This window comes from Ranitomeya imitator, chromosome 1 (assembly GCF_032444005.1).
Source record: "Ranitomeya imitator isolate aRanImi1 chromosome 1, aRanImi1.pri, whole genome shotgun sequence".
NCBI lineage: Eukaryota > Metazoa > Chordata > Amphibia > Anura > Dendrobatidae > Ranitomeya > Ranitomeya imitator.
The window spans coordinates 111,960,302-111,986,233 of NC_091282.1; the positions used below are offsets into that span (position 1 = coordinate 111,960,302).

At 47.0% G+C, this 25,932-nt stretch overlaps 1 protein-coding gene across 2 annotated transcripts in view; it reads left to right on the plus strand.

Annotated features, from left to right (window-relative positions):
* CDK7 (cyclin dependent kinase 7) overlaps positions 1-16,156 on the plus strand; it is a 36,982-nt gene extending 20,826 nt beyond the window's left edge. For both annotated transcript variants that reach the window (XM_069749758.1, XM_069749763.1), the window contains 8 exons: positions 2,671-2,739; positions 4,762-4,872; positions 5,103-5,221; positions 5,871-5,970; positions 6,059-6,145; positions 8,524-8,673; positions 9,202-9,349; positions 13,867-16,156. In XM_069749758.1, the coding sequence (XP_069605859.1) occupies positions 2,671-2,739; positions 4,762-4,872; positions 5,103-5,221; positions 5,871-5,970; positions 6,059-6,145; positions 8,524-8,673; positions 9,202-9,349; positions 13,867-13,895 (813 nt within the window). In that variant the 3' untranslated portion in view covers positions 13,896-16,156. The remainder of the gene's footprint in view (positions 1-2,670; positions 2,740-4,761; positions 4,873-5,102; positions 5,222-5,870; positions 5,971-6,058; positions 6,146-8,523; positions 8,674-9,201; positions 9,350-13,866) is intronic.
* Positions 16,157-25,932: the final 9,776 nt, after the last annotated feature.

A 25,932-nucleotide genomic window follows, 5' to 3' on the forward strand; every position in this document is an offset into this window, starting at 1 on the left:
CGTCCCGTCGGCTGGGTGCCGTCCCGTCCCGTCGGCTGGGTGCCGTCCCGTCCCGTCGGCTGGGTGCCGTCCCGTCCCGTCGGCTGGGTGCCGTCCCGTCCCGTCGGCTGGGTGCCGTCCCGTCCCGTCGGCTGGGTGCCGTCCCGTCCCGTCGGCTGGGTGCCGTCCCGTCCCGTCGGCTGGGTGCCGTCCCGTCCCGTCGGCTGGGTGCCGTCCCGTCCCGTCGGCTGGGTGCCGTCCCGTCCCGTCGGCTGGGTGCCGTCCCGTCCCGTCGGCTGGGTGCCGTCCCGTCCCGTCGGCTGGGTGCCGTCCCGTCCCGTCGGCTGGGTGCCGTCCCGTCCCGTCGGCTGGGTGCCGTCCCGTCCCGTCGGCTGGGTGCCGTCCCGTCCCGTCGGCTGGGTGCCGTCCCGTCCCGTCGGCTGGGTGCCGTCCCGTCCCGTCGGCTGGGTGCCGTCCCGTCCCGTCGGCTGGGTGCCGTCCCGTCCCGTCGGCTGGGTGCCGTCCCGTCCCGTCGGCTGGGTGCCGTCCCGTCCCGTCGGCTGGGTGCCGTCCCGTCCCGTCGGCTGGGTGCCGTCCCGTCCCGTCGGCTGGGTGCCGTCCCGTCCCGTCGGCTGGGTGCCGTCCCGTCCCGTCGGCTGGGTGCCGTCCCGTCCCGTCGGCTGGGTGCCGTCCCGTCCCGTCGGCTGGGTGCCGTCCCGTCCCGTCGGCTGGGTGCCGTCCCGTCCCGTCGGCTGGGTGCCGTCCCGTCCCGTCGGCTGGGTGCCGTCCCGTCCCGTCGGCTGGGTGCCGTCCCGTCCCGTCGGCTGGGTGCCGTCCCGTCCCGTCGGCTGGGTGCCGTCCCGTCCCGTCGGCTGGGTGCCGTCCCGTCCCGTCGGCTGGGTGCCGTCCCGTCCCGTCGGCTGGGTGCCGTCCCGTCCCGTCGGCTGGGTGCCGTCCCGTCCCGTCGGCTGGGTGCCGTCCCGTCCCGTCGGCTGGGTGCCGTCCCGTCCCGTCGGCTGGGTGCCGTCCCGTCCCGTCGGCTGGGTGCCGTCCCGTCCCGTCGGCTGGGTGCCGTCCCGTCGGCTGGGTGCCGTCCCGTCGGCTGGGTGCCGTCCCGTCCCGTCGGCTGGGTGCCGTCCCGTCCCGTCGGCTGGGTGCCGTCCCGTCCCGTCGGCTGGGTGCCGTCCCGTCCCGTCGGCTGGGTGCCGTCCCGTCCCGTCGGCTGGGTGCCGTCCCGTCCCGTCGGCTGGGTGCCGTCCCGTCCCGTCGGCTGGGTGCCGTCCCGTCCCGTCGGCTGGGTGCCGTCCCGTCCCGTCGGCTGGGTGCCGTCCCGTCCCGTCGGCTGGGTGCCGTCCCGTCCCGTCGGCTGGGTGCCGTCCCGTCCCGTCGGCTGGGTGCCGTCCCGTCCCGTCGGCTGGGTGCCGTCCCGTCCCGTCGGCTGGGTGCCGTCCCGTCCCGTCGGCTGGGTGCCGTCCCGTCCCGTCGGCTGGGTGCCGTCCCGTCCCGTCGGCTGGGTGCCGTCCCGTCCCGTCGGCTGGGTCCCGTCCCGTCCCGTCGGCTGGGTCCCGTCCCGTCGGCTGGGTCCCGTCCCGTCGGCTGGGTCCCGTCCCGTCGGCTGGGTCCCGTCCCGTCGGCTGGGTCCCGTCCCGTCGGCTGGGTCCCGTCCCGTCGGCTGGGTCCCGTCCCGTCGGCTGGGTGCCGTCCCGTCGGCTGGGTGCCGTCCCGTCCCGTCCCGTCGGCTGGGTGCCGTCCCGTCCCGTCGGCTGGGTGCCGTCCCGTCGGCTGGGTGCCGTCCCGTCCCGTCCCGTCGGCTGGGTGCCGTCCCGTCCCGTCCCGTCGGCTGGGTGCCGTCCCGTGTTTTTCTGATATAAAGCATGGATGAAATTACAATTCTCCTCCTATACTTTGCAGTGTTAATCACATACAGCACACGGCTGTACACGGATGCCATCTGTGTGCTGTACGTGTTTTTCATGGACCCATAGACTTGTCATTTGTGTGCCCAGAAAAAAAAAAAAACACGGACATGTCTCCATGTGGTTCACATGATCTGTGTGAAAACATGGACATGAGAAGATAGGTTATAATGGGGGTACATGTGGTATTCGTGGGGGAAAAAAGGGTGCTACACGTACATGTGACAGGGAGCCTTACGATGCTATAACTAGTTTACCTAAAGAAAGGCCAGTGTGGGGGACCACCAGCGCATTAGTGTGGGGGACCACCAGCGCATTAGTGTGGGGGACCACCAGCGCATTAGTGTGGGGGACCACCAGCGCATTAGTGTGGGGGACCACCAGCGCATTAGTGTGGGGGACCACCAGCGCATTAGTGTGGGGGACCACCAGCGCATTAGTGTGGGGGACCACCAGTGCATTGGTGCTGGAGCTGTTGGTGGGTTTAGACGTAGCACCGTTTTATTTTATTGTGTTTGCTGCTACCTTGTGTTCAAGGAGATGGGTAACCTGACAAAATGTATCTGCGTCGCCAGTTCAGCTGCAAACTCTGCGGAGTTGATGTTCATTGACTAGATGTCTCCCACCCTTTGCGGAGTCTCTATGTTGCTGTCCATCTGCGCACGCGCTCCGTGTAAACCAGACAGGATGCCTGCTATATACAGTATGGAAGGTTGTATCTATTATGTTATATGTGGAGATTGTAAGCAATCCTTGATGAAATCTGTCATTGCAGCTTTTGGACGCCTTCGGCCATAAGTCAAACATAAGTCTAGTGTTTGACTTCATGGAAACAGACCTAGAGGTAAGACGATGGCTGATGTCAGTGATATTAGGCTGTTTGTGATTAATTAACCATCGTGTTTGGTCTATTCTAATTGTTTGTTTTTAGGTCTAAGCAGTTTTAGGATGGGATATCTTTTTATAAGATTGGTCATCTAGCCATAATATGTTGAACAAAAAAAAATCTTGTGAGCCAGGGTTTGAGGCCTTGTCAGTCACACACAAATGGAGTGTTCCAAGAACCGCCTGTAAAGATGAGCAGTTCGGTTCCTGCTGCCGAGGTCCAGTGTCCGGTCTGTCTTCTGAGCCAAGAATCCTCAGCAGCTTCCTAGGCACCATTATGTCAAAGGGCCTAGCAAGCACCAGATGTGGGCACAGAGGTGAAGACCACCCATCACAGAGAACCAGACTGGACGTCAGACCATGGCAGCACGAATCCGATCGATGATCTCTAATAGTCGGTTTTCTCTGGTCTCCCTTTGAAGGGTATTCTGATGTAAGAAAGTTATCTCCATTATGTGATAATTGTTAGATTTGTGAGTCCCACTGCTGGATCTCCACCAATTGCATCCTCCTTCTCCCATGGCCAGGAGGCCTTGTGGCAGTCGTGCTCCCTGCTGCTCGATTTAAAGTCTTTAGTGCTTGACTATCTTTGTGAACGTTATAGACATGGCTGTGGAGTCGTGCCCATTTTTTGGTGGAGTCTGTGTCATGGAACTTGAGGAGTTGGAGGTTTGGCTTACGGACTCCACAGCCCTGGTCATCTACTATATAATTGTCTGAGGGTCACTTCCATCTGTCCTTCTGTCTGTCACGGTTATTCATTCGCTGATTGGTCTCGCCAGCTGCCTTTCGTGGCTGCCGCAACCAATCAGCGACGGGCACAGTCCGGAAGAAAATGGCCGCTCCTTACTCCCCGCAGTCAGTGGCTGGCGCCCGCTCCATGCTCCCCGCAGTGTCCCCGGCGCCCGCTCCATACTCACCGCTCCATACTCCCCGCAGTCAGTGTCCCCGGCGTCTGCTCCATACTCCCCGCAGTCAGCGCCCGCTCCATACTCCCCTCCGGTCACTGCTAACACAGGGTTAATGCCGGCGGTAACGGACCGCGTTATGCCGCGGGTAACGCACTACGTTACCGCCGCTATTAACCCTGTGTGTCCCCAACCTTTTACTATTGATGCTGCCTATGCGGCACCAATAGTAAAAAAAAAAAAAAAAGTAATGTTAAAAATAATAAAAAAAAACAAACAAAAAACCTGCTATACTCACCCTCCGTTGTCCGCTGAGCTGCTCGCGCCTGCCGCCATCTTCCTTTCCCAGCGATGCATTGCAAAATTACCCAGAAGACCTAGCGGTCTCGCGAGACCGCTAAGTCATCTGAGTAATTTCGTAATGCATCCTGGGAACGCAAGATGGCGGCAGCCGCGCGCCCATCGGCACAGCGCCGTTGAATCCCAGGAGGCGGGGAGACAGGACGTTGAGGAGCAGCGACAAGAATGGTGAGTATGTTAGGACTACAAGGGGCCCTCGGAAGGTGAGTATATGTTTATTTTTTTAACCTGTGACATACGTGGCTGGGCAATATACTGCGTGGCTGGGCAATATACTGCGTGGCTGGGCAATATACTGCGTGGCTGGGCAATATACTGCGTGGCTGGGCAATATACTGCGTGGCTGGGCAATATACTGCGTGGCTGGGCAATATACTGCGTGGCTGGGCAATATACTACGTGGCTGGGCAATATACTACGTGGCTGGGCAATATACTACGTGGACATGCATATTCTAGAATACCCGATGCGTTAGAATCGGGCCACCATCTAGTAGACTTAAAAGGAGCCTGAAGAATGATGCTGCTCCCAATGGTAGGACCAACAACAGGCCAACATCTGGTGGGATGTAATAACTTTCTCAGGCTGGAATTTCCTTTTAAGCTCTATTCACCCCAGTATTGGTCATTGTGGAAAACATCCACCATTGTGTAATTACCAAATGTAATAATACATGAATATTAAGTACTGAGGTGATCTTATTATTTCTTCAGGCAATTATAAGGGATACGAGCTTGGTCCTAACACCGGCACATATTAAGTCTTACATGCTGATGACCCTGCAAGGACTGGAGTACTTGCATCACCTGTGGATCCTGCATAGGGTGAGCGATTCTGTATGTTTGTTACCTGTAAGATGAAGCGGTGAGAGCCTGCATGTGAAGGGCCACCAAAGGCAAAGCTTTCCCCTTAGGCTGGAGCCACATATGTACTTCTCAAAAGCTTTTGGTGCAAATTCTTTACCTAAAGCCAGGAGTGGACTACTAATTTTATCATGTTTACGTGTGACGCAGTCCCCATGTCATATTTCTGACATCCAGCTTGTCTTTTGCAGGATTTAAAGCCAAACAATTTGCTGCTCGATGAGAACGGGGTCCTTAAACTGGCCGATTTTGGTCTGGCGAAATCATTTGGGAGTCCAAACAGAATTTACACTCACCAAGTGGTAACCAGGTATGTGACGTGGTTGTATTATGTGAGTAAGGGGCTTTGTGCGCACACAGTTTTTGGAGCAGGAACGGAGCAGAAAGTCTGCAAGCTTTAAAATTCTTCAAAAGCTCCAACAAATCTTAGCAAATAGTCCGTACATTTAGGCAGAGGTGACAACAGCGGAGGCGCTACATAGGTGTCGTCTCCAGATAAATCTTCATTCTTCGTGCTTTCCAAAAGAAAGGGGCGTGGGGTGCGCCCCCTGAAGACTGATAGCTCAGACCATGACTGTCTTCCAGGCTCCCGGCAAAAGGCCGTCTTTGCCTCTGCAGCATGGTGGTCGGATCCAGTAATACTGCTTCAGAGCACTGATGGTGGCTGCTCGTACCACGCGCTCTGCCTAGGTAACCAGCCACACCGACACTGCAACGTTGTCGCTAACCTGAGCAATGATCTGTAAAATTTAATATCCTCTCCTTATGCAAGGATTTTTGGTAATGGGTAAATTGCAAACTTGCATTCTGCAATTTTCCCCAGTCATGAATTTGAGACATTGCCTTTTTAAGAAGGGGAAAAAAAAAAACGACCTCTGGATCCTGGATAGTTAAATTTATTACACTAATTTATTTCACCAGGTTATATCTAAACTTTTTTTTTTTTTTTTGCCTTTTAGGTGGTATCGGTCGCCTGAGTTACTCTTTGGAGCCAAGATGTATGGTGTCGGCGTGGACATGTGGGCAGTGGGTTGTATTCTAGCAGAACTCCTGCTAAGGGTAAGTTATAGAATTTGAGTTGATGCTAATGAGGGAAAAAAATAACGAATGAAAGCTCTTTTATAACGTGTCACTATTTCTAATTTAGGTCCCATTTCTACCTGGGGATTCGGATCTCGATCAACTTACAAAAATATTTGAGACTTTGGGCACCCCAACAGAGGAGCAGTGGCCTGTGAGTATCCTGCCTGCCCCGATGTGCTCCAAGTTACAGAGGGCAATGTGAAGGTTAAAGATGGCCAACCAAGGCAGAACTCGTATGATTAGTATTGATGAGTGAACATGCTGGGATAAGGTGGTATCTGAGCATGCTCGTGTGCTAAGCAAGTGTATTCAGCGTGCTTGGAAAAAATGTTCAAGTCTTCACACCTGTATGTCTTGTGGCTGTTTGACAGCTGCGACACATGGAGGGATTGTGTAACAAACAGGCAATCTCTGCATGTGTTGTGGCTGTTGAACAGCCGTGAGACATGCAGCCGCGGGGACTGGAACATATTGTTCAAGCGCACTGAAGACACTCTGTTAGCACCCGAGCATGCTCAGATAACACCTTATCCAAGCACGTTCGCTAATCACTAATGATCATTGGGCCTCAAGACTCAATGTGCCGCCTTAGGCTGGGGCAATGTTGCGCGTTTGGCTGCAACACCTGCCTAAAAACCAAAGTTTGCTACATCGCAACTTAATAGTGAATGGGGCTGCATTGTTGCCCCCAAGGGTACTTTGACAAGAAAGTTGGTAAAAATCTGACATGGTAGGATGACTTGCAACTTGCTTGTTGCAGTACCCTCACTTTTATGGCGTTGCAATGTAACATCAACACCTAGTGAACTTTGGTCGTTAGACAGGTGTTGCGGATAAAGTCACCGTGTAATGTCTCATCCTATTGGCGCCCTCTACAATATGAGCAATATGTTAGTCTCCCTAATTTTGAAGCTAGATGACTACAGGATCTGATGAAAATGAATCAAACCCCTCCTGAAGCATTCCTTATAGATCCGTAATGCAGTGCAATACAATAAATAGCTGCGCTCCTTAAAAGGTTGGTCCGATACCACTTATTTATGTGATGGGTGATGACATGCTGGTCCCTAGGGGTTGTGACTGCTTCAAGCCCTACCAGTCACAAGAGCGCAGCTCCGAGCCCCAACTGAATGGAGCGAAGGACCAATGTGCTCCACTCATTGTCTGTGTTGCTTCTGGAGAAAGTGGAGGGAAGTGCTTGGCCGCCTCTGGCAGTCCCATAGAGCATGAATGGAGCGGCATTTGTTATTGTGGGTTCTCTTCTTCTTTTTTTTTTTTTTATTAATTTTTTTTAACCCCTATCTGACCTCGGACGGGATAGTACGTCCGAGGTCAGATCCCCTGCTTTGATGCAGGGCTCCGCGGTGAGCCCGCATCAAAGCCGGACATGTCAGCTGTTTTGAACAGCTGACATGTGCCCGTAATAGGCGCGGGCAGAATAGCGATCTGCCCGCACCTATTAACTAGTTAAATGCCGCTGTCAATCGCAGACAGCGGCATTTAACTACCATTTCCGGCCGGAAATGACGTCATCGCCGACCCCCGTCACATGATCGGGGGTCGGCGATGCTTCAGAATGGTAACCATAGAGGTCCTTGAGACCTCTATGGTTACTGATCCTCGGCAGCTGTGAGCGCCACCTTGTGGTCGGGGCTCACAGCACACCTGCAATTCTGCTACATAGCAGCGATCTGATGATCGCTGCTATGTAGCAGAGCCGATCGCGTTGTGCCTGCTTCTAGCCTCCCATGGAGGCTATTGAAGCATGGCAAAAGTAAAAAAAAAATATAAAAGTTTAAATCACCCCCCTTTCGCCCCAATCAAAATAAATGAATAAAAAAAAAATCAAATCTACACATGTTTGGTATTGCCGCGCTCAGAATTGCCTGATCTATCAATTAAAAAAAAGCATTAACCTGATCACTAAACGGTGTAGCGAGAAAAAAATGCGAAACACCAGAATTACGTTTTTTTGGTCGCCGCGACATTGCATTAAAATCAAAAAAACGTATCAGCACCAAAATGCTATCATTAAAAACGTCATCTCGGCACGCAAAAAATAAGCCCTCAACCGACACCAGATCACGAAAAATAGAGACGCTACGGGTATCGGAAAATGGCGCAATTTTTTTTTTTTTTTAGCAAAGTTTGGAATTTTTTTTCACCACTTAGATAAAAAATAACCTAGTCATGTTAGCTGTCTATGAACTCGTACTGACCTGGAGAATCATAATGTCAGGAAAGTTTTAGCATTTAGTGAACCTAGCAAAAAAGCCAAACAAAAAACCAGTGTGGGATTGCACTTTTTTTGCAATTTCACCGCACTTGGAATTTTTTTCCCGTTTTCTAGTACACGACATGCTAAAACCAATGATGTCGTTCAAAAGTACAACTCGTCCCGCAAAAAATAAGCCCTCACATGGCCAAATTGACGGAAAAATAAAAAAGTTATGGCTCTGGGAAGGAGGGGAGCGAAAAACGAAAAATCCCAAGGTCATGAAGGGGTTAAACATTGTCTTTGTTTTGCAGGGCATGTCCAGTTTACCAGATTACGTGACATTTAAAAGCTTTCCTGGGATGTCTCTCCATCTTATATTCAGCGCAGCAGGAGACGATCTCCTCGAGCTTCTACAGGGTTTATTCACTTTCAATCCTTGTGCAAGATTCACAGCTTCACAAGTATGTTTCCTTTTTGTTTAGATATCGCAGAAAACAAACGTTGGCGTTCGTTGTGTGAATAGTTGTATATTCTTAGATTAGCCATTAATAACTTGTTCACTCCACACAATGCAGCTGGCACATAATGTGGGTCAGGAAACAATGAGAAGGATTTGTATGGTCGAATATTGGCGAATTCAGATCCAACTGCCTGATGTTTATGACCACCGACGGGATATTTGGGAGGCTCCTCAGTGGATGACTAATTACACCGAAATCTGCATGTTCCACTGACAGTCATCTAATGTGTTTTGGGTCCTTGACTGGGTCCCCCGAATCGCTACATCTCCACAAGGAAAAAGTAGAAGCTATGTCAACTTTCACCAGCAATTTCTATAAGATATGAGATGGACGTATAGTGATCTGCCACAAGAAAGGGGCTCCTCAGTAGTTCCTTCAGTTTATTGTATTGGTGTTATTTCTGTTAGCTCTGCTGACATATCTTGAGTACTATTCGTTTTGGTAACCTCTTCTTTTTCATTGGTTTAGGCATTGCGGAAAAAGTATTTCTGTAACAGACCGGCACCAACACCTGGGCACCTATTACCAAGACCCAACTGTTCTGTGGAAGCACTGAAAGAACAGCAAAATCTTACGTTGGGCATCAAAAGGAAATGCGTGGAAGGCCCCGAACAAAGTAGGTGACTGACTGGGAGTGAGCGAGAGTAGAGCAGGTACCACTGAAAACATACAGACCTACAGCGCGGCACATGGGTGCAAAGCGGGATGTGCCAAATAGAGAGCATGATCACACATGATCGTAAAATTGTCATATCGTCGCTACACATGTAAAAAGAATAACATTTTACCAGGTACTGTATATTCTACGCATAAACACTCAAAATTCCAAAAAAAGGGTCGGCCTAATCTTATATGAAAAACACCCTTGTATAGTGGGTCTGTCTTATGCAGACCATCAATAATAGCAGGGGAAAAAATATTATCTAAGTGCAGTGCTGAGCAAAAGTTTTAGGCAGATGTGAAAATAATGGTGCAAAGTAAGAATGCTTTAGAAAATAGAAGCGATAATAATTTGTATCTGTAACAAAGGGGAATTCTAAATCAAACCAATATTTCTCTGATCGCCCATGACGGCACCACGGAGAGAGGGGATCCGCCCACCAAGGACAGGAAACCTACGGATTAAAAGGCGGTACCACTCTCCTGCATCAGTTGGTTTCCTGTCCTTGATGGGAGACCTACGGACTTACCAGTCGTCGTTGGAATTCCGGGGCCAACCAGTCCGATTCAGGCAGCTGGGGTCCCTCTGCCTCGGCTAGGGTGGTGACCCGAAGCGCCACCGCTGGGAGCCAGTGGGCCGACAGGGTGTGCGGGGGAGGTGACAAGGAGTTTGCGGTCACCTCCCCAGGTAAGATGCAGCAGCGGCAACATCCAGGGGGGTCCCTCTGTGGTTGTAGGAGGTGCGGCGTGGCCCTCCCCTAGCACGCGTCAGCCTGCACACTGCACGCCATCGGGTATGCAGAGCCACGCAGTAGGGTCTGCATAAGACCGGGGGTGCCGGTCAGCAGCGCCATATCTGCACTCCGGGCGGCCATCTTGTGAGTAGGGCGCATGCCCGGAGTTGCGCTGGTCTCGCGAGACGCTGGGCGCCGTCGGCTGAGCGCTACTGCGCAGGCGTCGCCGATAGGTCACTTGGGCGTTCCAAAGGCGCCGCAGAAGCGTCTGCGCAGGCGTCGCCAAAAGATAGGTTGCTTGGGTGTTCCAAAGGCGGCGCAGAAGCGTCTGCGCAGGCGTCGCCAAAAGATAGGTCGCTTGGGCGTTCCAAAGGCAGAAGCGTCTGCGCAGGCGCCGGTGGGAACTAAATCAGGCGATATTCACCCAGATCACAGAAAGATGGGGCGTTCCCAAAATAGATCTCTTTGCGAGTCATCTAAACAAAAAAGTAACCTCCTTTTGCTCCCTATCTCCCCTGGGGAACCCAGTAGCTGTGGACGCCTTCCTGATATCTTGGGGTCACCATCTGGTCTATGCCTTTCCTCCTCTTATTCTGATTCCAGCAGTGCTGAGGAAGATTCGGGAGGACGGGGCGCTGGTCATCTTAATTGCCCCGTTCTGGCCGAAGAGGCCTTGGTTCTCATGGATGAGGAAGTTATCAATATCAGACCCTTGGGTATTACCAGACCTCCAAGATCTGTTGTCACAGGGCCCAGTCTGTCATCCGCAGGTCAAGAACTTGCACTTGACAGCTTGGCTCTTGAAAGGAAATTACTAGAAAGCAGGGGGTTCTCTCCGGGCTTGATCTCAACTCTGTTACAAAGTAGGAAGCCTGTTACAACAAGACAGTATGGCAAGATATGGAAAAAGTTTCTGTCATCATCAGGTGCAAAAATAGCGAAAGAAATTCCCCTTAATTCCATATTAGAGTTCCTACAAAACGGGTTGGAGATGGGTTTAGCCACTAACACCCTAAAAGTTCACGTGGCAGCTTTGGGAGCCCTATTCAATTTTGATTTAGCCTCAAATAGGTGGGTCGCTAGATTCATCAGGGCGGCAGGAAGATCAAGGCCTCTTCCAGTAAAAGTTGTTCCTCAATGGGACTTAAACTTGGTCCTTAAAGCCCTGACTAATTCTCCATTTGAGCCATTACACGAATCTACAATAAAAAATCTATCCCTCAAAACAGCTCTATTAGTCGCCCTCACTTCGGCCCGCAGGGTTAGCGATTTACAGGCTCTCTCAGCTAACCCTCCCTACACACAATTCCTAGAGGATAGGGTCATTTTAAAAACAGACCCAGCATATCTCCCAAAAGTGGCTTCAAAATTTCACAGGTCTCAAGAGATATCTCTCCCCTCCTTCTGCCCCAATCCTAAAAATAAGGAGGAACAAACATTACATACACTAGATGTAAGAAGATGTCTCTTACACTACCTAGAAGTCACTAGAGAGAGTAGGGAGGATTCCTCTCTGTTTGTGTGTTTCCAGGGTCCCCGGAAGGGGAAAAAAGCATCTAAAGCCACCATAGCAAGATGGATCACAGACGCCATCAGTCTATCATACTCAGCAAGTGGGATGTCCGTTCCCGGGGAGGTTAAGGCTCACTCAACAAGAGCAGTAGCGACTTCCTGGGCGGAGAAGGCCGGAGCTTCCATAGACCAGATATGTAGAGCTGCTACCTGGTCCTCACCATCCACATTCTATAGGCACTATAGATTGGACCTAATCTCCTCTTCAGACCTTACTTTCGGTAAAAGGGTTCTGGAGGCGGTGGTCCCTCCCTGAATGCACTATCTATGCAATTCTCTCCGTGGTGCCGTCATGGGCGATCAGAGAAAAATATAGTTCTTACCGATAACGGTATTTCTCTGAGCCCATGACGGCACCCGTACATTCCCTCCCTTCACTTGTGGGTGCGCACATCAAAATAGTGCCATAGTCTACTCATAGTGTTAATAGTCACGCGGTATCTAGTTATGATAAACAGTTAAAATTTAACAAATGTTTAGTAGTCTCCCATCGTTCTCTATGTAAAACAACTGATTCAGGAGAGTGGTACCGCCTTTTTATCCGTAGGTTTCCTGTCCTTGGTGGGCAGATCCCCTCTCTCCGTGGTGCCGTCATGGGCTCAGAGAAATACCGTTATCGGTAAGAACTATATTTTTTGTGTGGCCATAAAGAGAGAGAGGGGAAAAAAATATATATACTGGATATGGATGTATGCTAAACTGTGTCCGCAGCACAAGCCTAATTCCATGACTTGAAAATCCTAACTAAGGAAGCCTTGGGCCCTGATTCTACAAAGCTTTTACAGCAGAAAACTCTTTTGCAAAGTTGCAAACTTTTTGTGCAACTTGAAGTTCTGCAAAAATATTGCGACTTTTGTTGTTTTCACACCAGTTTTGGCCAGCTCTGCTAAACTGGGCAAAGCTGGGACACAGGGCATTTAGTGACACTCTGGGCTGTATTGTTCGCCACAGATCTCACTCCAGCCCCTGACCAGCGTGAGATTTGTGGCAAGGCGCACTGCACTTTTAACGCGCCTTTGACTGCAGCATTGTCCTTCATCAAGACTGTCGTGACCAAGGCATCTGTGCCAAGATGCATAAATTGTGACACTTAAGCGATAGGAATCAAACAAAAAGATGGCGGCGGTGGAGAAAAATGTTCGTGTATCTCTGTGCTGGTGCAGCTTCCTCAGGGGTTCCTCGTGTATTTCAAAGTAGTAATGTTGATATTTTTTTTTTTTTTTTTTCTCTTGAAATGCCAATAAAGTTGTTTCTAATCACAGTAGATGGATGTGCACAGTTGTCATGTGACATTTCTGACTCTGATACATAGTTTATTTTTCTGGCGAAATGATGAATATTTGAATATTCTTAATCTTGTAAACTTGTTTTCGTTCCTTACCTGTCCTGTAAATGTCATCTTTTACTAATGCATCCAATGTTCCAGAAAACATCTTTATCCAGCACTCAACTTTGTGGGTTTTTTTTTATTTTGAAAGTACAGTATAGTTTAGATTTTACTGTTGGGTGACTGTTCAGTCCAGAATATTTCATAATCCAGCATCCTGTGCCATCAGGGTGCATGCAGATATATGGAATTTACCACTAAATTTGCTATCACATAAGGTTAGTGCATGCTAGGAACAGCAGTCAAAAACTCTGTGCAAGAACTGCATGCAATCGGCAGTACAAACCGGTTTTGTCCTTTTTTTTTTTTTTTTTTTTTTTTTTTTTTACTGTATGACCCAAATTTAACAGGCCAATATATCAATTTGGGATCAGTCCTGCTACTCTTACGTCAGCCACAAAACGCACTGTCAAGGCGTAGGCAAAGCTGAATTCGTTCAACCGTATGTTGGCGCCATCTGGATTTTCCTGTTTTTTGGGAGTTTTTTTACGTCATTCACTCTACTCTGTGCTCACATCATTTGATCCTTTTAATGGAGATATACATCAATATGCCAATAACTGAGTGTACATTGGCAGATGTCACCCATTGGCAAAAAGTAAACCGCATGGTTGCTGTGTAATAAATATATATTTATACTCATTTTATCTCTTTTCCGTACCTAATCTTTCATAATTTACTAATCTGATATTTTTGTGATACACATTTAAAGTGTCGTCTTCCATACTAATCTGCGTTTGACCATTATTCATTTTATTTTTTTCTCTTGTTTTTTTTCAGAGGACATTGTGAAAAAATTGAGCTTCTGAAGGCGCGCTATTACTGTGAATAATTGCTGCTATAAGAAACCACTTCAGTCTCTGGACATCGACACATACTGGACGGGAAGATCGACTCTGTAATATACTGTATAATAGTTTTTCCTACTGTTCATAGTAACAATGTAATTCTTTTTTTTTTTTTAAACCTTCGCCAACCTGTATAAACATCTCTCACCAAAAGATTCATAAATATAATTATATTTATAGATTATTATTTTCGTTTTACAAGGTATGAATCTGGTTAGAGATGCAGTTTACTGGAATGATCACTAAATCTGCTGTAGTAAAACTTCCCTCTGATGTACACAAAGCTAATCTTCTCCATTTCTTGGCTATTCCTGTAGGCTCAGATGGCAATCTGAAGTGTGACCTGTACAAATAGTGTCACCTCTCTGGAGATCAGGGCTTCCGTCCTCAGTCCGGTGACCACTGTCTACAAAGGCAGAATCCGCGGTGCCGCCCATCGCCCGTGTTACCGTAACACTAAATGATCTCTGGTGTTCCCTTGTGTACACTCTTTATTTCACAGAAGCGGGAAATCATCTTTTTTAGTAACTGACAAGATCATTACTTTGTATCAGTGATACTGGCGTAATATACTTATTACTGTGTGACTACACTTTGGTTTATTAATCGGTCATGAAATATTGCAGCAACGGTATAGCTGTTGTGGTATTTGTGTGCAGACTGTCCTCTGGTCTGAGGGTCTACCTACACGGACAGACCGCCGCTCACGGAAATTTTTTTCACCAATCTGCGGCCATTTACATGCCTGTCAATACCGGCAGACCGACGTAAACCATGTGCACTGAGCGATCTATACAAGATCATGCGCTAAGCGTATAGGCTGCCATAGGTTTCAGCTTTGTGAGTCCTGTTTATCCAGAACAATGCACCACCAAAATTTTTTTTTTTTTTTTTAATCTTTGTCGATAGCCCGTTTTACACGGCAAGATGAGCATGTGTTACAATGCGCCACAATTCTGCTCCTTGATGTCTCCTCATATAAATGGCGTTACTTATGACCTATGAAAAGAGATTGCCACAGAGTAGTGATTATGTCCCCACTGATCACTGCACCTCTTATGTGCGGTGCTGCTTCAGTCTATGGGACGATCAGATGGCTGAGAACAGCACGTGGCTCTTCCCATCAGACACATACTGTACATTGAATGGAGCAGTGCTTGGCCATCACTCCAAACATCACTGTGGTCCATAAATGTCCATCCTGGGGAATGGCTCTGTAAGCTTGGTTTGACAAATCACGAAATGCAGACAACTAACCGCAGGTCTCCTCCTCAGACTTCTACAAAGCTGCGTTCTGGTCTGGAGACGTGCGGGTGGTCTCTACTCTGGAGGATTCATGTCAGAAATGTGAAATTGGCCTTTGGATTTTCTAGTGGCGCTTTCTGCGCCATATCCACTCAGTCAGTTTTACTGCAGTTTTCAGGTTGTCTGTGACCACATCTTGAGCAGCACACTACAGCTCCAGTTTTACCTGTTTCTTTGAGGCTGCGGTCCCACAGGATGACTTCTCCACCAGCACATAGGTTTAACATTGAGACGTTCTGTTGCTGCCAAGTTGTGCATTTATTTGCCGCTCCCATGTGAGATGGATTTTGTCTGCAAAATCCATCCAGCCAGTGTCCACGTCTCTGACCAACCAGTGTGAATATTTTTTCTTCTTGATGCCTATATTGTACCATCTGGTGCTTGCTAGGATATAACCGCAGCAGAAATGATATGTGACTGTACCATTACGCCCCCCACCTCCGTGCCAGCTCATTAATGCCCCCTCTTTTGCATCAGCTCTTGTTGTCCACCCTCAATAAATACGTTTTCTTTTGTGGCCAGAACAATATACACATTCAGTGGAAATGCAAATGGCTGCCCCGCCATTGTGAGGTCAGGGATTTGTGTGAATGAGCACTTCTCAGAGCTGGGCCCCGGTGAAATGTGACTCCCTAGTTCTGGGCTTCCTCCTCTTTATCTAGAGTTGAAATGGCTTCAATTGTTCCCTAATTGGCCGCTTTGAGGAGAGCCAGACAGCAGGGATCGGCTACCAAGAAAAGGCCTTTCCAGACCACATTAGTCCATGACATGTCGCCTCTGTCTGCTATTTGGGGAATTCTTGTTTTCATACTCGATCCCTTTCATAAGCAAACGTCTCCCTCGTGTATTTGGTGGATGCCAAGTACCACTTGACCAGGGTGACATGTTAGTGCATCATTAAATTTAACCATTTCTTATACTGACACGCCTGTGTGCATTCTTTTTAGCTTTATTAATACTGTACATGCCAGTTATACCTCAACCATCAAAAAGTTAATTTATTTCAGTTCTTCAATACAAAAAGTGAACCTCATATTATATAGTCATTACAAACATAGATCTATTTCAACTGTTTATTTCTGTTAATGTTGATGATTATGGCTTACAGCCAATGAAAACCCCAAACTCATTATCTCAGTAAATTAGAATACCTTATAACACAAGCTTGAAAAATAATTTTAATATCCGAAATGTTGGCCTACTGAAATGTATGTTCAGTAAATGCACTCAATACTTGGTCGGGGCTCCTTTTGTATCAATTACTGCATCACTGCGGCGTGGCATGGAGGCGATCAGACTGTGGCACTGCTGAGGTGTTATGGAAGCCCAGGTTGCTTTGATAGCAGCCTTCAGCTCGTCTGCATTGTTGGGTCTGGGGTCTCTCATCTTCCTCTTGAAAATACCCCATATATTATTTATGGGGTTAAGGTTAGATGAATTTGCTGGACAATCAAGCACAGTGATACTGTTGTTTTTAAACCAGGTATTGGTACTTTTGGCAGTGTGGACAGGTGCCAAGTCCTGCTGGAGAATGAAATTTGTATCTCCAAAAAGCCTGTCTTCACACTGGACCTCAAGCAGCTTGTATTGTGTGCCTCTCCACTTTTCCTCCAGACTCTGGGACCTTAATTTCCATGGTCTAGTGTGAAGTTTCCACAATCAGTGATGGTTTGGGAAGACCAAAGTCAGCACAGCCGTCTACCAGGAAATTTTAGAGCACTTCATGGTTCCCTCAGCCGACAAGCTTTTTGGAGATGGAAATTTCATTCTCCTGCAGGACTTGGCACCTGTCTACACTGCCAAAAGTCCAAATACCTGGTTTAAAAACAACAGTATCACTGTGCTTGATTGGCCAGCAAATTCGTCTAACCTTGACCCCATAAATAATATATGGGGTATTGTCAAGAGGAATATGAGAGACACCAGACCCAACAATGCAGACGAGCTGAAGGCTGCTATCAAAGCAACCTGGGCTTCCAAAACACCTAAGCAGCCACAGGCTGATCGCCTCCATGTCATCCCGCATAGATTCAGTAATTGATCCCAAAGGTGGAGAGGCCACAATCCAAGTTGCTTGAGGTCTAGTGTGAAGTTTCCACAATCAGTGATGGTTTGGGGAGCCATGTCATCTGCTGGTGTAGGTCCTCTGTGTTTTAGCAAGATCAAAGTCAGCGCAGCCGTCTTAGGAATTTTCAAAGCACTTCATGCTTCCCTCTGCCAACAAGCTTTTTAGAGAGAATCTATGGGGTATTGTCAAGAGGAAGATGAGAGACCACACCCAACAATCCAGCGAGCTGAAGGCTGCTATCAAAGCAACCTCGGCTTCCATAACACCTCAGCAGTACCACAGGCTGATCACCTCCATGCCACACCACATTGATGCAGTAATTGATGCCAAAGAAGCCCCGAACAGGTATTGAGTGCATTTACTGAACATATGTTTCGATAATGCCTTTTGGGTTTTCATTGGCTGTTAGACATAATCATGAACATTAACAGAAATAAACACTTGCAATAGATCACTCTGTTTGTAATGACTCTATATAAGGAGTTTCACTTTTTGTATTGAAGAACTGAAATTAACCTTTTGATGATATTCTAATTTTGTGAGATGCACAAGTATGTGAATGTATCACTATATAAGACATTTTAAAATGTCATGTAAAAGAATCCTATGAAAAAGAATGACTCCAGAACTTTGTCCACTTTTAATGTCACCTGTAAGGTGTACAAATTCATTGAGAAACACAAATCCGTTTTTTAGGGAAAATAAAGTAAAAATAATGTGGTTGCATAAGTGTTAGCACCCTCTTATAATTGGAGGGTTGTGTTCAGAATTGGTCAATCACATTTACACTCATGTTACATAGCAGTCAGTACACATTGACCGTGATTCTGACTATACCCATATAAGGTTTAGCTGCTCTAGTAGGATTTTTCTGACAGTTTCTTAGTTGCATTTTACACTAAATACCACGGTCAGTAAACAGCTTAGAACACATCAAAGGGATCTCATTATTGAAAGTTCTAAAAAAAAAAAAAATGTCCAAGGCATTCAATATACCATGGAACGCTGTGAAAACTTCATCAAGAAGTGACTTGAATTTGGCGCAACAGTGACATTACCTAGAACTGTATGTCCCTCCAAAAATTGATGAAAAGACAAGAAATAAAAATTTGCCAAGAAGTCTACAACATCATTTAGGCCAGAGGTCCCCAACTCCAGTCCTCAAGGCCCACCAACATGTCATGTTTTCAGGATTTCCTTAGTCTTGCCCAGGTAATAATTGCATCACCTGTGCAATGCAAAGGAAATCCTGAAAACATGACCTGTTGGTGGGCCTTGAGGACTGGAGTTGGGGACCTCTGATTTAGGCTGTGTGCACACGTTCAGGAATTCATGCAGAAAATTCCTGTGAAAATCCGGACATTTCTGGCAGATTTCCGCATGAAATCCGCATGCGTTTTTTTCCGGACATTTCCCAATGCATTAGACAGTGGGAAAACCGCAAAAAAAAACCCGCAAAATTAATGAGTAGGTTCATTATTTTTCCGCAATGCGTTTTTCATGCGGAAAAACGCACATCATGCGCACAGAAATAGCGGATTTCATTAAAAATGATAGGATGCCTAATGTATGCGGATTATTTGCGGTTTTATAGCGTTATTATAGCGCAAAAACCGCAAATAATCTGCAACGTGTGCACATAGCCTAAAGGAACTGCATGAATTTCTGGCAAGTACAGATTATATACTGCATGTGACAATCTCTCATATTCTTCATATTTCTGACCTATAGGGTTGGTTTGCAAGAAGGAAGCCTTTTCTTAGAAAGGAAAACATCCAAGCCCAGCTGTTTTACCAAAACCTACATCAAGTCTACCAAAGCAAGTGGGGAAAACATGTTATAGTCTGATGAGATTGAACTTATTAGCCATAAATCCAAAAGGTATATTTGACGCAAAGCCAATACTGTGCATCACCAAAATAACATCATACCCACAGTGAAGCATGGTGGAGGCAGTATTAAGCATTGGGGATGGTTTTCAGCAGCTGGAACTTGGACTTTGGTCAAGGTTATAAACCGCTCCAAATAGTTACCGTATTTTTCAGACTATAAGACGCGCTTTTTCCCAAGAAGATTTGGGAGGAAAATGGGGAGTGCATTTTATAGTGCAAACGCAGGCTTACCGGGGGGGTTGCGGCAGAGGTGTGGCGGTGCTGAGTGCACCTGAGCAGGGTCCCTTCAGGATTTCGGTGGCGGATATGTGGTGGCATCATGTCCATGGTGAGCAGAGTGCATCACCAGCTTCCCTAAGGCCATCTTCCTGAAGCCGTGGGCCGCCAGAGGCTTCAGGAAAATGGCCACCGGAGGCCGCACGTGCACCGACTGAAATCACGGCGGCACTCCGCTTCAGGAAAATGGCCCCTGAGATCTCAATCTGTGCACGCGTGGCCTTCTGCTCATTGTGGACACCGGGCCGCAGCTCCGCCACATTTCTGCCACCGGCATCCTGAAGAAGGGACCCTGCTCAGGTGTACTCCGCACCGCCTCCAGCATTTTGAGGATGGGACCCTACTCCAGTTCTGCCTCACCGCCAACATCAGACCTGCAGCATCGCACCCCAGGACTTCTGCATTGCCCCACTTCTGCCACCGCCGGCATCCTGAGGAAGGGACCCTGCCTCCTGTGACCCCGCTGTACCACTGCCGGCGCTCAAGTAAGGCTACTTTCACATTTCCGTCTTTCCTCTGCTGCAAAAAAATTTGCAGTATCCTGCATTTTCCCATAGACTTGTATTGGCGATGAATCGCGACGGATGGACACACGTTTCGTCCGTCTGCACTGGATCCTGTGGAATGTGACGGCCTGTCTTTTGCAAAAAACGTTCAAGGGAACATTTTTCTGTACGTTGTATCCAGTGTTTCTGACTGCGCATGTCCAGCAGGAAATCTCGCACTCACTCTTTCCTCCCTGGGACTAGACGGAAATGTGAACGGACAAACTTCCGTCGGTACGTCGCGCCGACGCTTTGTGACGAGCGACTACCGACGGAAATGTGAAAGAAGCCTTAGATACCTTAAATTTGGACAATAAGACGAACCCTAATCTTATAAAAATCTTTTTTTCTGCTATTTTCCACCCCAAAATTGAGGTGCGGCTTATGGTCCGCTGCGTCTTATAGTCCAAAAAATACGGTAATTTTGCAAAAAATCACTACATAACATCCCATTGTACTCGTGTGTATGTATAGTGGTTTCACCACACAACACCCCACTGTACTGATGTATCACTGGACATTACCCTGCTGTACAGGTATCACTACATAACTCACCTCTGTACTGGTGTATGGCTACACATCACCCCTCTGTACTACACTATGCTGTACTGGTGTATCACTGCACAATACCCTGCTGTACAGGTGTATCACTACACAACACCCCAGTGTACTGCTGTACCGCTACACAACACTCCTGTATTACACAACACCCTGCTGTATCACTGCACAATACTCCTCCTGTATTACACAACACCATGCTATACTGGTGTATCACTGCACAATACCCTGCTGTACAGGTGTATCACTTCATAACTCACCTCTTGAAGACACAAAAGAGCACAGTGAGGTAAAAAATACTCTGTTGTAAAAAAAAAATCACAGTAATAAGCGAGTGCTTGTCAAAAGATGGAAAAAACAGGGAATTTAGTTGATACGTTTTTTTTTGCAAAAAAATGTATACTAAGCTGCTCCACCAATCGTCAAGGTATACCCATATAGAGCAGTCCTATCTAATGTATATAATCCCTATCTGATGTATTTAAAACCTGATCATCTGTATAGTACCTGTATAAGCAGGGTTCAGAGAGAAAATATCCATGTGGACATGCTGGATGGAACAGCTTTGGTGCAAATGACCCATAAGGAGTGGTGGACTCCCCAGTCTTGTAGAAACAAGAGAACAATTCTAGAACCAGAAACACATGGGCTACTTGCACATTGAACAAGTCTGTTGGAACATGTTCACAGGTTCCTACAGACTTGTTCAATGTGCAAGTAGCCCATGTGTTTCTGGTTCTATAACTCACCTCTGTACTGGTGTATGGCTACACATCACCCCTCTGTACTACACAACACTATGCTGTACTGGTATCACTCCACAATACCCTGATGTACAGGTGTTGCACTACATAAGACCCCTCTGTATGTGTGTAGCACAACACTCCACAGTACTGGTGTATCGCTGCACAACACCCCTCTGAACTGGTGTATCACTACACAACACCCTGCTTTAACCCCTTTCTGCCATTATACGTACTATTCCGTTCCTGTGGCGTGGGCTTTACTTCCCAAGGACGGAATAGTACGTCATAGGCGATCGGCCGCGCTCACGGTGGGAGCACGGCCGATCGCGGCCGAGTGTCAGCTGCTTATCGCAACTGACATCCGGCACTATGTGCCAGGAGCGGTCATGGACCGCCCCCGGCACACCGCGATCAAACATGATCGCGATGTGCCGGCGGTGCAGGGAAGCATCGCGCAGGGAGGGGGCTCCCTGCGGGCTTCCCTGAGACCCCCGCAGCAACGCGATGTGATCGCGTTGCTCCGGAGGTCTCTTACCTCCTCCCTGCAGCAAGTCCCGGATCCAAGATGGCCGCGGATCCGGGTCCTGCAGGGAGGGAGGTGGCTTACCAAGTGCCTGCTCAGAGCAGGCACTTGGTAACGCTGCAGCGCTGTTTGACAGATCGGTGATCTGTCAGAGTGCTGTGCAAACTGGCAGATCACCGATCTGTATTGTCCCCCCCTGGGACAAAGTAAAAAAGTAAAAAAATTTTTTTACAAGTGTGTAAAAAAAAAAAATAAAAATCCTAAATAATGAAAAAAAATATATATATATTATTCCCATAAATACATTTCTTTAAATAAAAAAAACAAAACAATAAAAGTACACATATTTAGTATCGCCTCGTCCGTAACGTCCCGACCTATAAAACTGTCCCACTAGTTAACCCCTTCAGTAAACACCGTAAGGAAAAAAAAAAAAAAAAGAGGCAAAAAGCAACGCTTTATTATCATACCGCCGAACAAAAAGTGGAATAACACGCGATCAAAAAGATAGATATAAATAACCATGGTACCGCTGAAAGCGTCATCTTGTCCCGCAAAAAAACGAGCAGCCATACAGCAACATCAGCAAAAAAATAAAAAAGTTATAGTCCTCAGAATAAAGCGATGCAAAAATAATTATTTTTTCTATAAAATAGTTTTTATCATATAAAAGCGCCAAAACATAAAAAAAATTATATAAATGAGGTGTTGCTGTAATCGTACTGACCCGAAGAATAAAACTGCTTTATCAATTTTACCAAACGCGGAACGGTATAAACGCCTCCCCCAAAAGAAATTCATGAATAGCTGGTTTTTGCTAATTCTGCCTCACAAAAATTGGAATAAAAAGCGATCAAAAAATGTCACGTGCCCGAAAGTGCTACCAATAAAAACGTCAACTCGTCCCGCAAAAAACAAGACCTCACATGACTCTGTGGACTCAAATATGGAAAAATTATAGCTCTCAAAATGTGGTAACGCAAAAAATATTTTTTGCAATAAAAAGCGTCTTTCAGTGAGTGACGGCTGCCAATCATAAAAATCCGCTAAAAAACTCGCTATAAAAGTAAATCAAACCCCCCTTCATCACCCCCTTAGTTAGGGAAAAATTCAAAAAATTTAAAAAATGTATTTATTTCCATTTTCCCATTAGGGTTAGGGCTAGGGTTATGGTTAGGGCTAGGCTTAGGGTTATGGTTAGGGCTAGGGTTATGGTTAGGGCTAGGGTTATGGTTAGGGCTAGGGTAAAGGCTACAGTTAGGGTAAAGGCTACAGTTAGGGATGGGGCTAAAGTTAGGGTTTGGATTACATTTGCGGTTGGGAATAGCGTTGGGATTAGGGTTAGGGGTGTGTCTAGGTTAGAGGTGTGGTTAGGGTTACCGTTGGAATTAGGGTTAGGGGTGTGTTTGGATTAGGGTTTCAGTTATAATTGGGGGGTTTCCACTGTTTAGGCACATCAGAGGGTCTCCAAACGCGACATGGCATCCGATCTCAATTCCAGCCAATTCTGCGTTGAAAAAGTAAAACAGTGCTCCTTCCCTTCCGAGCTCCCCCGTGTGCCCAAACAGGAGTTTACCCCAACATATGGGGTATCAGCGTACTCAGGACAAATTGGACAACAACTTTTGGGGTCCAATTTCGCCTGTTACCCTTGGGAAAATACAAAACTGGGGGCTAAAAAATAAGTTTTGTGGGAAAAAAAAGATTTTTTAATTTTCACGGCTCTGCGTTATAAACCGTAGTGAAACACTTGGGGGCTCAAAGTTCTCACAACACATCTAGATAAGTTCCTTTGGGGGTCTAGTTTCCAATATGGGGTCACTTGTGGGGGGTTTCTACTGTTTAGGTACATTAGGGGCTCTGCAAACGCAATGTGACGCCTGCAGACCATTCCATCTAAGTCTGTATTTCAAATGGCGCTCCTTCCCTTCCGAGCCTTCCCATGCGCCCAAACGGTGGTTCCCCCCCACATATGGGGTATCAGCGCACTCAGGACAAATTGCACAACAAATTTTGGGGTCCAATTTCTCCTGTTACCCTTGGGAAAATACAAAACTGGGGGCTAAAAAATAATATTTGTGGGAAAAAAATTTTGTTTTATTTTTACGGCTCTGCATTATAAACTTCTGTGAAGCTCTTGGTGGGTCAAAGTGCTCACCACACATCTAGATAAGTTCCTTAGGGGGTCTACTTTCCAAAATGGTGTCACTTGTGGGGGGTTTCAATATTTAGGCACATCAGTGGCTCTCCAAATGCAACATGGCGTCTCATCTCAATTCCTGTGAATTTTGCATTGAAAAGTCAAACGGCGCTCCTTCCCTTCCGAGGTCTCCCATGCGCCCAAACAGTGGTTTACCCCCACATATGGGGTATCAGCGTACTCAGGACAAATTGTACAACAACTTTTTGGTTCCAATTTCTTCTCTTACCATTGGGAAAATAAAAAATTGGGGGCGAAAAGATCATTTTTTTTCACAAAAATTATTTATTTTTACAGTTCTGCATTATAAACTTCTGTGAAGCACTTGGTCGGTCAAAGTGCTCACCACACCTCTAGATAAGTTCCTTAGGGGGTTTACTTTCCAAAATGGTGTCACTTGTGGGGGGTTTCAATGTTTAGGCACATCAGTGGCTCTCCAAACGCAACATGGCGTCCCATCTCAATTCCAGTCAATTTTGCATTGAAAAGTCAAATGGCGCTCCTTCGCTTCCAAGCTCTGTCATGCGACCAAACAGTGGTTTACCCCCACATATGGGGTATCGGAGTACTCAGGACAAATTGTACAACAAGGTTTGGGGTCCATTTTCTCCTGTAACTTTTGGCAAAATAAAACAAATTGGAGCTGAAGTAAATTTTTTGTGAAAAAAAGTTAAATGTTCATTTTTATTTAAACATTCCAAAAATTCCTGTAAAACACCTGAAGGGTTAATAAACTTCTTGAATGTGGTTTTGAGAACCTTGAGGGGTGCAGCTTTTAGAATGGTGTCACACTTGGGTATTTTCTATCATATAGACCCCTCAAAATGACTCCAAATGAGATGTGGTCCCTAAAATAAAATGGTGTTGTAAAAATGAGAAATTGCTGGTCAACTTTTAACCCTTATAACTCCCTAACAAAAAAAATTTTGGTTCCAAAATTGTGCTGATGTAAAGTAGACATGTGGGGAATGTTACTTATTAAGTATTTTGTGTGACATATCTCTGTGATTTAATTGCATAAAAATTCAAAGTTGGAAAATTGCGAAATTTTCAAAATTTTCGCCATGTTTCCTTTTTTTTCACAAAAACGCAGGTAATATCAAAGAAATTTTACCACTATCATGAACTACAATATGTCACGAGAAAACAATGTCAGAATCACCGGGATCCGTTGAAGCTTTCCAGAGTTATAACCTCATAAAGGGACAGTGGTCACAATTGTAAAAATTGGCCCGGTCCATAACGTGCAAATGACCCTTGGGGGTAAAGGGGTTAATAATAATAATCTTTTTATATAGCGTTAACATATTCCGCAGCGCTTTACATTTTTGCACATCTTATCACTGTCCCCGTTGGGACTCACACTCAAAATTCCCTATCAGTATGTCTTTGGAATGTGGGAGGAAACCGGAGTGCCCGGAGGAAACCCACGCAAACACGGAGAGAACGTACAAACTCCTTGCAGATATTGTCCTTTGTGGGGTTTGAACCCAGGACTCCAGCGCTGCAAGGCTGCTGTGCTAACCACTGCGCCACCGCTGCACGTGTATCACTGCGCTGTACGTGTTTGTGATTGCACAAAACCGTACTTTACGTGTGTGTCACCACACAATACCCCACTGTATGTGTTTCACTCCAGAACACCCCGCTATACTGATGTATTACTGCACAACACCCTGCTGTATCATCGCACGACACCCCGCCGTACTCTAGTGCAGAGGTCACAGTAGTGACACCGAGAGCCTCCATTACCGGTACAATGACAAAGCTTTTCCACTGAAATAACACCAAGGCAGTATGCCAAGCTCCACGGTTTCCTATCTCACCCCATTCAGATCTGCTCTTATGTACAGGGCTACACACAAAAGTCACAATTTAGACATCT